The sequence below is a fragment of the Symphodus melops genome (assembly GCF_947650265.1).
Source record: "Symphodus melops genome assembly, chromosome: 20".
Taxonomy (NCBI): domain Eukaryota; kingdom Metazoa; phylum Chordata; class Actinopteri; order Labriformes; family Labridae; genus Symphodus; species Symphodus melops.
In genome coordinates, this window is record NC_136710.1 from 15,725,562 (window position 1) to 15,741,077 (window position 15,516).

At 40.4% G+C, this 15,516-nt stretch overlaps 1 protein-coding gene across 2 annotated transcripts; it reads left to right on the forward strand.

The window, feature by feature from the left end:
- The first annotated feature begins 899 nt into the window (after positions 1–899).
- LOC306841784 (up-regulator of cell proliferation-like) lies at positions 900–12,049 on the forward strand. 2 transcript variants are annotated; one of them, XM_079371765.1, is made up of 6 exons: positions 900–1,247; positions 4,794–4,853; positions 5,002–5,064; positions 5,181–5,286; positions 5,388–5,624; positions 6,785–12,049. In XM_079371765.1, the coding sequence occupies exons 3-6, from the start codon at positions 5,059–5,061 to the stop codon at positions 11,440–11,442; spliced, it is 5,007 nt and encodes a 1,668-aa protein (XP_079227891.1). In that variant the 5' UTR covers positions 900–1,247; positions 4,794–4,853; positions 5,002–5,058; the 3' UTR covers positions 11,443–12,049. The 2 variants fall into 2 exon arrangements, with proteins under 2 accessions (XP_079227891.1, XP_079227892.1); XM_079371766.1 differs by lacking the exons at positions 900–1,247; positions 4,794–4,853; positions 5,002–5,064 and having other exon boundaries at positions 5,197–5,286; positions 5,428–5,624.
- The last annotated feature ends 3,467 nt before the right edge of the window (positions 12,050–15,516 follow it).

Below are 15,516 nucleotides of genomic sequence, written 5' to 3' on the forward strand. Positions count from 1 at the left end.
TCAGCCGGTCTAATCACCACACCATCATTGTAGGACACATCACATTTTTTCTTTTTTTTCATATACTTTATTAATCCCGCGAGGGGAAATTCGGTTTTCACTCTGCATTAATGGAGAGGTCTCAGAGTGAGGGGGCTGCCCACAGAGAGCGCCCCAGAGCAGTTGTTGGGGTTCGGTGCCTTGCTCAGGGGCACCTCGGCAGTGCTCAGGAAGTGGACTGGCACCTCTCCAGCTACCAGACCAATTTCCGGACTTGGTCTGTGCCGGGACTTGAACCGGCGACCCTCCGGTTCCCAACCCAAGTCCCTACAGACTGAGCTACTGCCGCCCACATGACAATACTCTTCACTTTTGACAAATAAATTCATGTAATGCTTTCTCCACACCTCAGCTATAGCATCAGGTCCAGTCGTCCCTTCAATACTTGCTGGCAAGGGAATCTTACTGGTGTTTGCAGTTCTGACGCTTTTCCAGAATTCACACACATTTTGTTGGAGCTTCTTGGGAATGGAATTTGCCCTCATGGTCTGCTCATGCCGTTTAATGAATAGTAACGCATATTTAAATCTAGCAGTTGCATGTTTCCTGTGTTCAAACTCGGACCGTGTCTAGACTTTCCTGATAAGACCCACTGTTTTTGAGAACCCCTAGATTCAGGATAAAGTCCAGACATATATCCATTATCCATCAGGGCGAAACAAAATTACATTTAGACATTTCTGGCAAAATGGTTTGCAGCTGTTTTTTTTTTTTTTTTTGACAAATGATTATAAATCAAGAGTTCATCTTCTCTTAGATAGATTATTTATCTAAGATTAATGATTTTATTTAGAAAATTAACCTTCAATTACAGATAAAACCTACATTTACACTAGGGGTTTAACAAGCAAACATTTTTGACTCTTATTGTCTTAGAAAGAATTGAAAAAAATGTTCTGCAACAAAGAAGGGTAAATAGACCCAGCTTTGAGCCCTGGCTCTCTCAGAGAGCTCTAAGTGTGAAGCTACTGTTATGTTTCAACCCCATTTAGCGTCAACTGTGTCCTTGTTTCCAGTAAACAACATGATCAGGAAATCAAAAGTGAAAGCGTTTTCAACAAGCAGTATAAAAGGAGGAGGGTGTGAAAGAGTCGACATGAGATGTGAAATGCCTTACTGCAGGACACATCAGGGTTGAGTCCTCTGTGGCATTGAAACTAAAATTTACACTTTCAAGACGTCAAGTTCACGATGTTTCTCCTACAAAGGTGAGTTTTCTACTTGATATTGTTTGGAATTTTGTCCATGAAAGAAAAGTGTAAGGTAGATAGGTATCTTTTGGCAATTGGATTTATGGTTCTGAAACGGTTATTAAAAAATGCAAAACACTTGTTAAGTCAATAAGTTCAAAACATACAAAGCAGAATATCTGTGATTTAAACAGACGTCTATGCAGATACATATTTCATGCTTTCTTGGATCACATGACTGACGGTCCGTGCTCTGATCACAGACAGTAAATATTAAGACTCTGTTAGGCCAGAGGCTGGTTCGACTGCACTCTGGGTAGCCCCGATGTTGCATGTGAATTTTTGGACCTCAATGTGCTTATTTTTTAATTCTGAAATGTACATTTTCACTCCGAATTTCTCCATAGTGAAGTCTGTCAACGTTGTTTACCTGTCATGAACTGAACAAAGCAGCACCACACCTCTTCCAAGCATGCCAGGGACAAGGAAGTGTATTGTGCTTAAGCAAAGATCTGAGTGTTTACACTGGTCAAACAAACTGGACTTGAGGGATGAAGGTGCCGAGGCATGGTACAGATTGCCATTGAGTGAAAGACATAAAGGTTAGGCAGACAACGTGGGCTTACCGAGCACGCTCAACCAGCCAAAACCAGTCCCAGCAGAGTGAGCAACTACCCAGCAACTATCAAATAGCTTGCCACACCTGACAAACAGGTTCTGCCAAGAGGGAGAAACGAAATGAAAGAGATTCATGACCCCACCTGTATTTAATGGTGCGTCTGGCACCACCCTGTCAGTAGTTTTCTGGCAACACTGGCACAGTACCATACAGCAGCAGGGATGGAGAGAACCCCCTTCTACATAAGGAAACAAACTACAGGAGAGAGGAAACAATAAAATATGTTTTAGGAGACATGAGGCATCCTCTTCTGTAGCGTGATGTGAAGAGACAGCCGTTTGTGATGAATCCCCGCTCATCAGCTTTTACAGCTATTTGTATGAATTCTAATACAATACACACAGTCACAGTGTTTAGTTTATTTATGTTTTCTGTTGACGAATACATGCACTGGAGAAATAAAAAACACAGCCTACGGACACTCAATATTAACCAATTGATCATTAGGTACAGTACATGCAAGATAAATAATCAATCAATCAATCAATCAATCTTTATTTGTATAGCGTCAATTCATAACATTCATAGGTGTTATCTCGAGACACTTTACAAAAGAGCAGGCAACAAGACCATGCTCATTGTTATGTTTACAAAAGCAGGTGAAGGACCTTACTGATGGCTATATTACAAGAGCCCAGCTTAATCCGTCATAGCGTGGCAAGAAAAAACTTCTTTTTAACAGGCAGAAATCTTCAGCAGATCCGGACTCATGACGGAACAGCCATCTGCTAAACTGTGCTGGGCTTGAAATGGGATGGGGGAGATGGGACAAGATGCAAAAAGAAGAATAGGATAGGATAGGTTTTGGGGGGGGGGGGGTGTTTGAGGAGGCCATCCTCACCAACAGTCCCAAGGAATCTAGCTGCAGCGTTTTGGACGAGCTGAAGGGTCTTTAGAGATTTACCATAGCACCCTGCTAAAATAGAATTACAGTAATCCAAACTGGAGGTAACAAATGGATGAACTAGTTTTTCAGCATCATTTTGTGATCTTAGAGATCAGGCAGAAATAATGATGATTGTGAAACGTGTTTTTGACTGACAGGCTAAGGGGACTTCAGGAGAAAAATCCATTTTCACTTTTTTTTTTTAGAACATATTTGGGTAACCTGAGTGTCTTCAGACTCACAAATTGTGAAAAAAGCCCATCCAGTCCTTTGTGTGTTCTTCTGCACATGTCTTACAACACAGTTTGTTTTAAATTGGCCTCCCTTGTGACATCACAGTGGGATTCTATTGTTTTGTATTCTGGCAGTCATGTTTTTCCCAGGGGGAAACACACCTAAACAGTAGGTGCATTTGGATTGTCCCTCCCATCTACTTTTACTATCCACTTTACTTTAACCCCGTGGAAAACGTCATGGGGTTAAGGAAAAGTGTTAGGAGAATTCATAAATGACTTTGGAAAGGTGTTCGCGTTGTTCTGACAATCCGACCGTGTTTCCACGAGGCAAGGTAATAATAATGCAACAACGACAGAAGTTAGTGACATGGGTCTGCAGCGGTGATATTGTACACTTCTTAGAAAATGGACTACATAAAGCTCATCTAAAAATCTTTCCCCTGAGCCTTCTTAGCGGTGAAATAATTCTAATTACCTTTTCATTTTATATTAACAAGCTTTTATAGGCTTAAACAGGGTTTTTGAGGCTTAAATCAGCATCAAATAACAGCAAAGCACTAAACATGATACAAGAATGTATTGAAAGCATGGCCGCCCCTGGCCAAATTGGGGCCCAAAGCAGAATTATATTTTTGTATATTTTATTTTTACATGTTGTATTTAGGTTCTATATTCCTACGCTGCTGTTTGCTGCTGCAACACATTAATTTTCTCCATAATGGGTCAAATAAAGGATTATATTAATTTATCTAATTTGATCAGATCTTGTGAGTTTAATTCACCAATTTTATCTCCACAAAAATAGCCTTAAACCTGAGCCAGCATACGACCACCAATTGGTCAAATAACCACTCCTTTTTCAACAGAGGTGAATGTATATGCAGTTAACAAGACATTCGTTAAATGATCATCAGGGCCGCTGGAAAATGTAATCTCCAGTCCACATCTAGTCTGAATGATCCTCTCTTCTGTCTCGTCATTAGCAGGCTAGCAGCTGGGGTGTTTATGCTACAAAAGTTCAACAACATACCCAGTTTCAAGTGAAGCTCAAGCCTCCTCTTGCTTTGACTTTTTCTTTATTTTGCTCGCTACCTGCATCCATTTGCCTGTCGGCTGTGGGCTGTCAATGATTGCAGCAACACGTTTGAGATAACTCGTCTCTTTTTTTTTTTTCTCTCCTGCTTTGGGCTGACTTGGTGCTCTACGCACACCTCTTGGCACATTTGCAGAGCACTTTCTCATCTCCTTTGGTAAAGGATGGTCCAGTGTTTCCTATGCTGAAGGAAGCATTGAGCCACCTTTCCTTAACTTTTAGAGAATTCAAAACCATACTTTGATATCTGTTTCAGAAACAAAAATCCAATAACAAAAAAAACGACCTAACAGCTACAAAGCTAAAAAAAACACAGTGAAGTGTAGTTGGCCTCTGATATTATTGTGCTTGAAGTGTGTCTTTTTAACTTTCATTTCAAACTCATACAGTATGTAACAGCTCCGTTGACTGGGCTGATGGAGCTACATGTTGTCTGTCATGTGTTTGAAAATGGTTAATCTTAACTCTCGTCAATTCAAACAAACAATAGTAGCTTGAAAGTAAAGTCATCATGTCTGATGCCTAGTAGTGCCAATAATTACATGTAGGAATATTCTGTGGGAGCACGCACACCTAAAGCAGAAAGTAAACTACAAAATCTGTTAGTGACGTGAACGGTGGTTGTACTCATATCAATAAGTGTTGATGAATCTCACATGTTCTTATTCAGCAGGCTCAGGCACATTCGGGGACATTTGCACTTAGAAATTCCTCCAATCAACCATATGTGGTAACAACACACCTCTTTAAAAATTCCAAAACATATTCGGCCTGTTAGTAGTGAAATGATGCACCTATTGTAAGTGCATTTTGTGTTTTTTCCACTCATAAATATTGATTACTCTTTGGTATTAAAAATCTTTTCTCATTACTTTCAGTAAGAAGATTATTCAGTAATCCTACACAGGTGTGGGGTTTCTGACAGCACAAACACAATGGAGGTAAAGAACTTGTTTGTACATTTATAAAGATACAATAGATCGTATTTAAAAATGTTTTCCTTTAACATAATGAATATGATGAGCAGATTTTTGGATTGTTGTTTTCCTTTTTAAAGGAACCGAGTGATGATTTATTTGTTGAACTTTACTGTGAGGTAGAAGAAACTTCACCTACATCACACACTGACAACAAGGATGACTGTCGACAGAGTGATGGAGAAGGTAAAGTTCATCTTCTTTCAACACAAAGGGATAACAAAATGTTCACGTTTTAAGTAGCTTAAGTATATGAGTGTTTTTATCAACATAAATGTTTTGAACAGCACACTGCCCTTCTGTGGAGACAGTCTTTCATGTCAGCAGCGAACAAGTTAGCCAGCCTGTAGAGACCCCTGCTGGTGAAGTGAAGACCAACACCATGACTGACAGCTCAGAAGAAGATGTTTGGGAGGATGCAACAGACACAATCACATCAACACCAGGGAGGCAAGACTCCATCCAGGTTTCTACAGAACCAAAGAATGAAGACGTGACTGAGCCTGCCTCAACATCTGAACACAGTGAGTAAAACAAAACATTGTTCTTAAGAAACAAATCATGGAATAAGTCAACCAAATGCTCCCTCCCATGATTTTTGAAGGACTCACCTTGAAAACAATATTTTGACGAATAATCATGAAGTACATTCAAACACGATGTTTAATAGAAAAAGTTAAAATAAAAAACGCTGAAGTAAATGATTTGATACGTTAGCTCCTGCAAAAAAACCGTCCTCAGATTTAGTTTCCCTCAATAATATCAATATCAATATCTGCCCCACAAATCCAGTATCAGATGGAGCCTACTAAAAATGTCTGTGCCTTGTTAAAAAAGATCTTTAGTGCTACGTTTATTCTATGAATAAAGTATTTAGAGTAAGGTAAATTAGAGAGAGAAGGAAAAAAAGGGGGGGGGGGAAGAATAACTACATTTTTGAAACATAACTATAACTATGACTGAAGTCAGATTTAACCCTCAGTTACATCATGCAAAATGTCTCATATCTGAATGTCTGTCTTTTAATTTAATTCGTTCATTATTCAATCAAGTCTAAATGTTAATCCCGCCAGAAAAAAGTCAACAATGTTCAGAAAGTTTGACTGTCTGACTTCTGTACAGCATATCTGCATGGTGCATTTTGCACCAATGAAATGCGGTTATTAGACTTCTATCACTTTCTTTTTCTCTCTTTTATCATCACCTCTATCTTCTGTGTGAAAAACAAAAACCCTGTCTCTTTTCACTGAAACTCTACTCAGAGATGTAAACTCAAATTATCACTGACAAAGATTTTAGTGGCTGTGCAAAGTCAATTAATGAACGTTTTTAAAGAAGGAATTGACATTTTAACCAATCAAACACAGAGCACGCAACATCAGTCTGAACAAGATACAACTTTTCTATCTTAACCATTATGATGAAACATTATTCTACAAGTTATGAGTTAGTTTGTTAAAAATATAATTTTCTTTTTTTTTTTTCATCATTTGAACACATAATAAAGAAGAACGAAAAAAAGATTTATTTTTAGTTTTAAGCCAAATATAAGATGTGCACTGCAGTATTATCATATATTTTAGCATATGTACATATATGATTCTATAGGTAAATGAACATGGATTGATATGTAGTGAAAATACCAAGGATTGGTTAGAAATTACAAACATGTTAATTTCTACAGAGAAACAACTGGAGAGCCTATTGGAGGATCTGGAATTGAAGCATCACTTCACAGAGAAGCTATCCCTGAGCACAATACTTCAGATTGATGAGAAGACCTGCACTGATGAACCTACCAAGTGTAACTCAGACCTGCCAGGGTATTTTCTGAAGAAAGTGATGATGGTAAATGTGAAAGCTAGGAATGTAACATTTACATCTGAATGTGATGCTGAATCAGATGAGACGTGGTTTGATGATTCTGATAATTGTCCTGATGGTCTAAATTCAAATAACAGGTTAAACCCACTTGACATCATCACTGCTCTCTTTCTGTGTTCAGATGGTTTTGTACAGCAAGAAATGGCACTCAAAATGTCCATGTGTCAGTTTTCTGTGCCTCTTCTGCTTCCTAATTGTGACACAAAGCAGTGCTCACTGATGCTCTGGGCCATGAGAGACATAGTTAAAAAGTACAGACCTTTGTCACTCTCAGAATCCAAGGGCTTTATTGAAGACAGAATTGTTGTCTCTAAACTTCCAATGGTTTCTTTTGTGAGACTGGGTGAGTGCTCCTTGTCCAAGTCAGAGACCCTCAATAAGCTTCTGAGCAATTCTCAGCAGAACCATGACATCTTTGTTCACAGGAACATGGAAAATGGTGACTGTCCAAGGAGAATATCTAATGGGTTGACTGAAATGACCTGGTACCTACCATGTGGAAACAAAAACATGGATGTTTTCAATGAGCCGGTAGCTGTAGCTAACCTTCGTGGGGACATTGCTTCATTTGAAACACAGTTTTCCTTTTTGTGTCAGACGTCAGCAGCAGTTTTTGTGTTCTTTGACAATTTGGACTCTGAGTCCAAACTGCTTTCAAACCAACATCACGAGGCCCAGATCTTCTTGATCGGTAATCGTCAAAGCCAGCAATTCAGTATGGATGCTCTGAAGAAGGTGGCGAACAAGCTGAATCTGAATAAAAACAACATCCTCTTGAAGGATCGACAAATGAATGATGCAGACTTTGTCAAAAAGTTACACAAAACAGTCAAACATGTTGTGGAGAACACAAAGGTGAAGATGCAAATTGAGCAGATGGCTGACATCGCCCATGAATTGGGAATCTTGGTTGACGAAGATTGTTCAGAGTGCCAGACTGCAAAGGAAAATGCAGATGCCATCACTGCAAAAATTCAAGATATCCCCAAATACAAAGATGCTCAGCTACCTCTGCAAGGTGAAATATGGAAGGAACTGACTTGCTTGGAGAAGGAAGAGTTTCGACTTCGGAAAGTTGGGAATCAAAACATAGAAAAGTACAAAAGTGATCTTCAGAAAGAAAAAGAAACACTGAGGACAAAGCAGAACTCGCATGATATGTCTGATGCAATGACATGTTTCATCAGCGCAATATCAAGTCCAGGTATTGAGAGGAGTTATTTCCTGAAATGGATGCGAATGAACCTTGATAATCTGTCTCGACAGAAACTGTCTGTTCTCAGAGAGGCATACAAAAAGAAAAAGAAAGGTTCTGTAAACAGGGAGGAAATCAAAGAAATTGACAGACAACTTTCAAACAGCTCACTTGGGATTGAACACTTCTTCCGTGAGATGGGTCAGATCTATGAAGCCTCAGTTTCCCTTCCAGAAACAAATCCGTCACATCAACAGTTCAAACATCTGCCCAGACTCTGTGCAGAGTTGTTGCTTGATGGATTTCCTCTTGAGCTTGTAGATGGTGATGCATCTAATATACCTCTCAGATGGGTGACTGATGTTCTGTCTCAGCTCAATGACTTGGTGTCTCCTAAGAACAAGATATTGGTAGTCACAGTTCTTGGCGTTCAAAGTACAGGGAAGTCTACTCTCCTCAACACCATGTTTGGAGTTCAGTTTGCAGTCAGCAGTGGTCGATGCACTCGAGGTGCCTTTATGTTGCTCATCAAAGTCAATGAAGATGTCAAAAAAGAACTCAAGTGTGACTTCATGGTGATCATTGACACTGAGGGCTTAAAATCACCAGAGCTTGCACAACTAGACAATAGCTATGAGCATGACAACGAGCTTGCAACACTTGTAGTGGGGTTGAGTGATGTCACTATCATCAATATTGCAATGGAGAATTCAACAGAAATGAAGGACATCCTACAGATAGTTGTGCATGCATTTCTCAGGATGAAAGAGGTGGGTAAAAAACCCAGATGTCAGTTTGTTCACCAAAATGTGGCAGATGTTTCGGCTCCTGAGAAGAACTTACGAGAAAGAGAACTGCTCCTAGAACAGTTGAATGAGATGACCCAGGCTGCAGCCAAAATGGAAAAGAAGGAAGAGAACAAGAGCTTCACTGATGTGATGGAGTACAATCCAGCCACTGGAAACTGGTACATCCCAGGACTCTGGAATGGGAGCCCACCAATGGCACCAGTTAATGCAGGGTACAGTGAGGCTGTTTATGAGCTCAAGAAGAACATAGTTCAAATTTTGGGAAAATGTGAGTCTTCTGCTAATGATATCTTGGAGTTTACAGAGTGGATAGAAAGTCTTTGGAATGCTGTCAAGCATGAAAACTTCATCTTCAGCTTCAGAAACAGCCTGGTGGCTGATGCGTACATGAGGCTCTGCACAGAATTCAACAAATGGGAATGGGAATTCAAAAAAGAAATGTACTCATGGACAAAAGATGCAGAAATAAAGATTTCTAACTTTGGCAGAGTGAAATGTGAAGTGTCTGACATTGGACAACTTCTGACTGATTTGAAAAGTGAAGCATGCTCAGTACTGTCTAAAGGAGAGACTAAGCTTCTAGAAAATCTAGAGAAGTACTTCAAACAAACAGAGGGTCATGTATATCTTGTTGAAGCATACAGAGAGGACTTTGCTAACAGTGCAAAAAGCCTTCGTCGAGAAATGGAACGCTCTGTAAATAACCAACTTACAGCTGCAACAGACATCCGAAAGGGAATGACGGAGATTGACAGAATCAAAGTGAACCACACAAAAGAATTAAAAAAGAGAGTAGGTGCATTGATCGAAGAATGCAGAAAGAAGAAAGTCGACATGACAGACAAAAAGCTGGATGAAGAATTTGACAAGATGTGGAGAAAAATGTTGAAGGAACAAGACCTTTACAAACAAGAGACCATGGATGTCATGGGAAATGTGTCCAAATGCCTGAGAGACAATCTGTCACGCAAGGGGAGTTATGCATGTCAATTGTTAAGTCAAAAAAGTCTGCAAGACTGTGGATTGAAGCCTTTCAAATACCTACCTGAAGGACGTTTTCAAAAGGGACTTCACAAAGTGAGCAAATTCTTCAACTATGAAGACCAGGTGATGGTGCTACAAAAACTAGCTGAAGATATCATAATGGATTGTTCACAGTTTGTGAGTGAAAAAAAGGATAGCAAAAACAACTACCACAACACTTTCATCCAGGAGATCCTACACATGATTGATGAGAGGCTGAAAAACCAGAATGATGTCAAGATAGACTTTGAGGTTTCTCTAAAACAGCACATCTGTGCAGTTGCAGCTCGAGATTTTCAGAAAATGCATGAAGATTTCATTCAGCTGAATGATCCTCTCATTTGTCTCAATCAAAACAAAGAGAGGTTCCGTGTGAATTTCAAGGATGAATTCCATGAACGAGATCAGAGCCAAAAGAAAGCAAAAGATTTCACAGATCACTGCTTGAGGCCTGCTGTGGAAAACTTCATCAATAAATCCTTGGGTCCTGATATCATTGGAGAAATGAAGACAAAGTTCCAGTTCAGCACACGAATGTTCTTCCAGTATTCAGTGTTACTGGATTTGCTTTCAAAGGATAACTTTGAAGACTACCTGAGCTATATCTGCTCATATGAGCGTTATGTTAAGAAATGGATCCTTGATGAAATGATTAAAGTTTTGACTCATGAGTCTTTATCTGAGTTTGAGGACAGACATCTTGGGTCATGTATCAAGAGCATAAATGATGCAATACAGAAAGCTCAAGCAGAAGAGGACGGCAACCTGCAGAAACTGATCAAAGATATCCGGCAGGAACTTGGTGACAAACTGATCATTTCTGAGGATGCCCTTGGTCCTTTTACGATCCTGAACAAAGTCAACCAGAAAGAGTTTGCTCATTGGCTCACTGTTAGTGTGAAGGAGATGGAAGAAAATATGAAAGAGGAGTTCAAAAAGACAAACATCAAAACAAAACATGCAAATCTTGATGTAAAGCCTGAGAATGAGCTTTTCAAAAGTGTCGTTGGATGTGGCAAACAATGTCCATTTTGCAAAGCACCCTGTGAGGCAGGAGGATCTGAGCATAAGGTGCACACAACTTCAATTCATCGATCACAGGGTCTGGGCGGATGGAGATGGAGTGCATCAAAAAAATCACTTGTTGACATATGCACTTCCTTGGTGTGCAGTGACATTTCATTTTACTTGGATGCCGAAAGTGAAAAAACACACCCTTACAAGGAGTACGCCACAATTTATCCTGACTGGAGAATTGCTCCAGATAAAAGCCTTAAGGATTCAGACTACTGGAAGTACGTACTGAAAAGGTTCAACAAGGAGTTTGCTGAAGCATACAATGCAGAGCCTGCTGATATTCCAGATACTTGGAAAGATATCACACCACAGATTGCAGAAGAGAGTCTCAAAAGTTCATTTAGTGTCAAATGAGACACTAACATCATCTCCCTTCACATTAAGTGTACAGAGGTGCACATCCTCCTTTCATGGATTGTTTGAGCTCATGGATTGAGTCTTATATGTGAAAGAGGAAAATCACATTCAGCTCAATAGATATTATCAGCAGAGAGACATTTTACAACTAAGACTCTCAATATAGAAATATAACAACAATCACTGCATTAGTGCTTTTACTAGTACGAGTGCATTAGCAGAGGTTGAATCCAACATGTTGATTAAAATGAATCTTTTCTTTATCTCTCTTTTTGTTGATCACGTCTGTTTTTGGATCAGTACAAATGAAAGGACACATTATGATCATGATAAAAGTTTCCAGTTTGATTCAGTGTGACTTTGAATTTTTGACGGAGGTTAAGCCAAAAATTAACAGACATGTTGTCTTCTTTAAATAGGACACGGTATTCATTTTTCATCTTTTTCTTTGTCTACTTAGTCTAGAGCAGTTTTTGGTTATATTGTGTGAAGTTTTTAATGACCAGATGAAACGCTTGTATGTATACAGCTTTAAGACCGGATGAGGTGCATTGTGTTGTTTTTGTTGTTTACTAATGAATTTAAAATGGAATGATCTTTTGTGTAAAGGCAATGAGTGAAAGTCAATGGTTTACGTTTTCTCAAATGATTTAAATTGTCTCTATCTGCTGCAGAGGCTGAGATTTTTTTTTTATAAATGTTGGAATTCTGCAACATTTCTTTCTGAAATCTCTGTTTCTAGAGGTTGTTTTTTTTAGGCAACGTTAGGCCTAAATGCTTTATGTGGTGAACTCAATCAATACAAATATTTGTTCTGTGTATGTTTCTAGAACAATGTTGTCTGAGCATTATTGTTTTGTTGTGATCGAGCTGCCTTTCGCCTCTCACTCCCTCCTCCCATCCGGAGGTTTGGCGTCAGAGGCAGGAACGAATAATTAGCCATGGTGCGCACTCCGGAGGGGAAAAAACAGAGCACCCGCGGGACCAGGTGAAGGAGATGAGGCAGGCTCATTAACGGACAAAACTGTCCAAACAAAACTGTCCAAACTTCTCCTAAAGTCCACTGTGCAGGCGAATCCCCTAAACTGTCAAAAGACACCTGAAGAGCAGCCGGTAAGCATAGCAATGAATGTTTACATTGCGAGTGTCGGCTCGGTGGTGCGTTCAAGGGGCCATGGGATTCGAAAGGCACGGACATGGGTCTCTTTTGGTTTAAAAACAACTGATTGTTTATTGTGAATTTCAGATGAGATTATTGGAAATCTATTTATCTGCATTTTTGATTAATGAAATGATTATTTAAAAACGAATGAAATTTGATTTGCTAAAATTTAGTAAAAGGAAAAGTTTAAAAATTTAGTAGGCCAGTAGAAATTATTATTTTGTGATTTTATGTTCTTATTTTGTGATGGCAAAACCAAAGAGTGCTAAAAAAAATTACATTCTCTTTTTGTTTTGAGGTTTTTCACCTACTGCCACCTACTGCAAACCTACTGTAAACTGCTGCAAACTGTTGGAAAATACTAAGAAGACAGACTGCAAAAGAAATAAAAGCAGCTAAAAACGCAAAGAGTGGAGTCCTGTATACTTCAGTTGGGGGATGTCCTATCAAGTGGGGACAAGCTGCACAAACTAAAAAACGCACTTGACAGTGAAAAACCGCTGAGGACCAAGAAACCACAGCAGCAACTGTAAGAGACTGGACATCATATCACAACAGTCAAGATGACAGAGTCAGTGACAATGGACCAGTTAAAAGTTTCCCGAACAACAGCAAAACGTTTGTTCTCCCGTCTGGCAAACAACATAACCCGGCTTCACACAGTAATGTCGGAGGATGAGCTCAAGGACAATTTCAAGAAGCTAACACTGGAAGCAACCAAAGTCATGGAAATAAATGATGATATTGGAGCACAGTATGCAGTTGATAATGAATCTGAAGAGCTCACTGAACAGCAAAAGACTGATCTAGACAAATCCGCCACAGACTGTGAGACTAAACTGAGTGAGCTTCGGAACCTCATCCAACAAACTTTGTGGGCCAATTATGGGGAGGAGGAGTTTGTTACAGCACTACAGAATGCAGAAACAGAAGCGGATAGAGTGTCTGCTATTGATCCAAATGAGGATAAAGATGCGTTTGGCTTCCTGGTAGAACACCTCGGACTCCTCGTAAGGGCTGCAAAGAAGCTATTTGTGAAATGGAAGTGCTGGGCCCCAAAGGCAGAACAGCAGGAATTCCAGGGCCGCATACGCGTTCTTGAGGTAATGTTCCCCAAGCTCACAGCAAGAAAGGCTGATTGCATCCGGGCAAAAGTGAAAGAAGATGCTGACAAGGGGTTACAAGCCACCAGAGCAAACATCTTAATTCCTCCACCTCAAATTAGATTAAAACCAGCGTCACTCCCCAAATTCACAGGAATAAAGCGTGAATTCCATCGGTGGAAAAGGGATTGGGAGGCCCTTCAAATACAAGGAGAGCCGACGGGCTCGCAGGAAATAAAAAAGTTTCAACTCCTTGACAGTATTGACGACAACACCAGCAGGGTTCTCCGTCTGTCAAGCTACAAAACAGCGACGGACATGTTCAGAGTACTGGAAAATCGTTTTGGGAACAAAACAAACATTGCAATCGAGATAGTGGAAGACCTCCAGAAGCTCCCAATAATAAAGGATCAGCAGCCTCGGAAAATCATTGAGCTCATCCAGTGTGTAGAAAAAGCCCTCTCAGACCTAAGTGACCTTGGCAGGACTGGGGCCATAAAGAACCCTGTGGTAACCAAAGGTATTGAAAGCAAATTGCCTGATGGGCTGAAGAAAGAGTGGCTCCTTCACGTAGCACAAACGGGGGAAGCCACAGATGAAGAGGAGCGCTTTGATAGTCTCCTGAAATTTCTACAAAGTCAAGAATCCATATATGAAGAGTTAGAACAACTCAGTGGCGACTCAACAAGACCCAAGCATGAACAAAAACAAGCTCGCACTAAAACTGCAATTCAAGCAAATCCAAACGGCCAACTTCCAGGGTGCGTTGTCTGCGGAGACAGAGGACACAGAAGAAAGTTGTATTTCTGCCGAAAATTTCGCACACTCACGCTGGCTGAAAGGCGAGATGCTATGAAGAAGTTGGGAGCCTGTAAAAGGTGCTTGGAGGTTCATTCAGACGGTGGCTATTGCAAAAGTGAATTCCTCTGCAAAAATCAAGGTTGCAAAGAAGGTCAAATGGCAGCTCATCACATCTACTTATGTCCAAATAGGACCAAGATCACTACAGTGGGAGGAGGGAACAAAAGCTACACCGAAGCCCAAGAAGACTTTGTAAGGAGCCTTCCCCCTGACCTCGCCGAACGGTGCCGCAATGTGTTTAGTAATACCGTGGCCAGAACCTCCCACATCTCAGGTCAGCAGAGCCTACTGGCGGAGTACGGATTAGAAGAGTTGCCAGTTGTCATGATGCTCCTCGAAGTCACAGCTAATGCTGGACAAAAAGTTGGCACTCTCATAGACTTGGCATCCGATACGAACTACATAACGCACAAGGCAGCTGAAAGTCTGAACCTGAGAAGTGAAGCTATTAAACTTGTGGTTCATGGGGTTGGAGGCATGGAGGTCACAGTTGAGACAAAAAGATACATGCTGAAGGTACGAATTCAAACTGAAAGAGGCACATTCAAGTCACATCAGTTGGTCTGCTATGGCCTTGAACACATTGCAGACATTCACCAACCAGTTTCAGCAAAACAACTGCATGCATTCTTTCCAGATGTGCCAATCAGCGACCTCAGAAGACCAAAAGAGATACAACTCTTGATTAGCCACAAAGAGGGCAGACTAGCTCCTCAAAAAGTTCGCAGCGTGGGGGATCTGGTACTCTGGGATGGACCACTCGGAAGAACAGTTGCAGGGACTCATCCTGAATTATTCGAAAAAACAACTGTCTCGGCTCACATGTCCCGCACGCATTTTGCTAGATCGATGAGGACTGCGGCTGTGAGGTACCAAGAATTCAAATACACTTCACCCATCATCCAGCATGTCTACACCTCAACCACCACTCGTGACTTCTTTGAA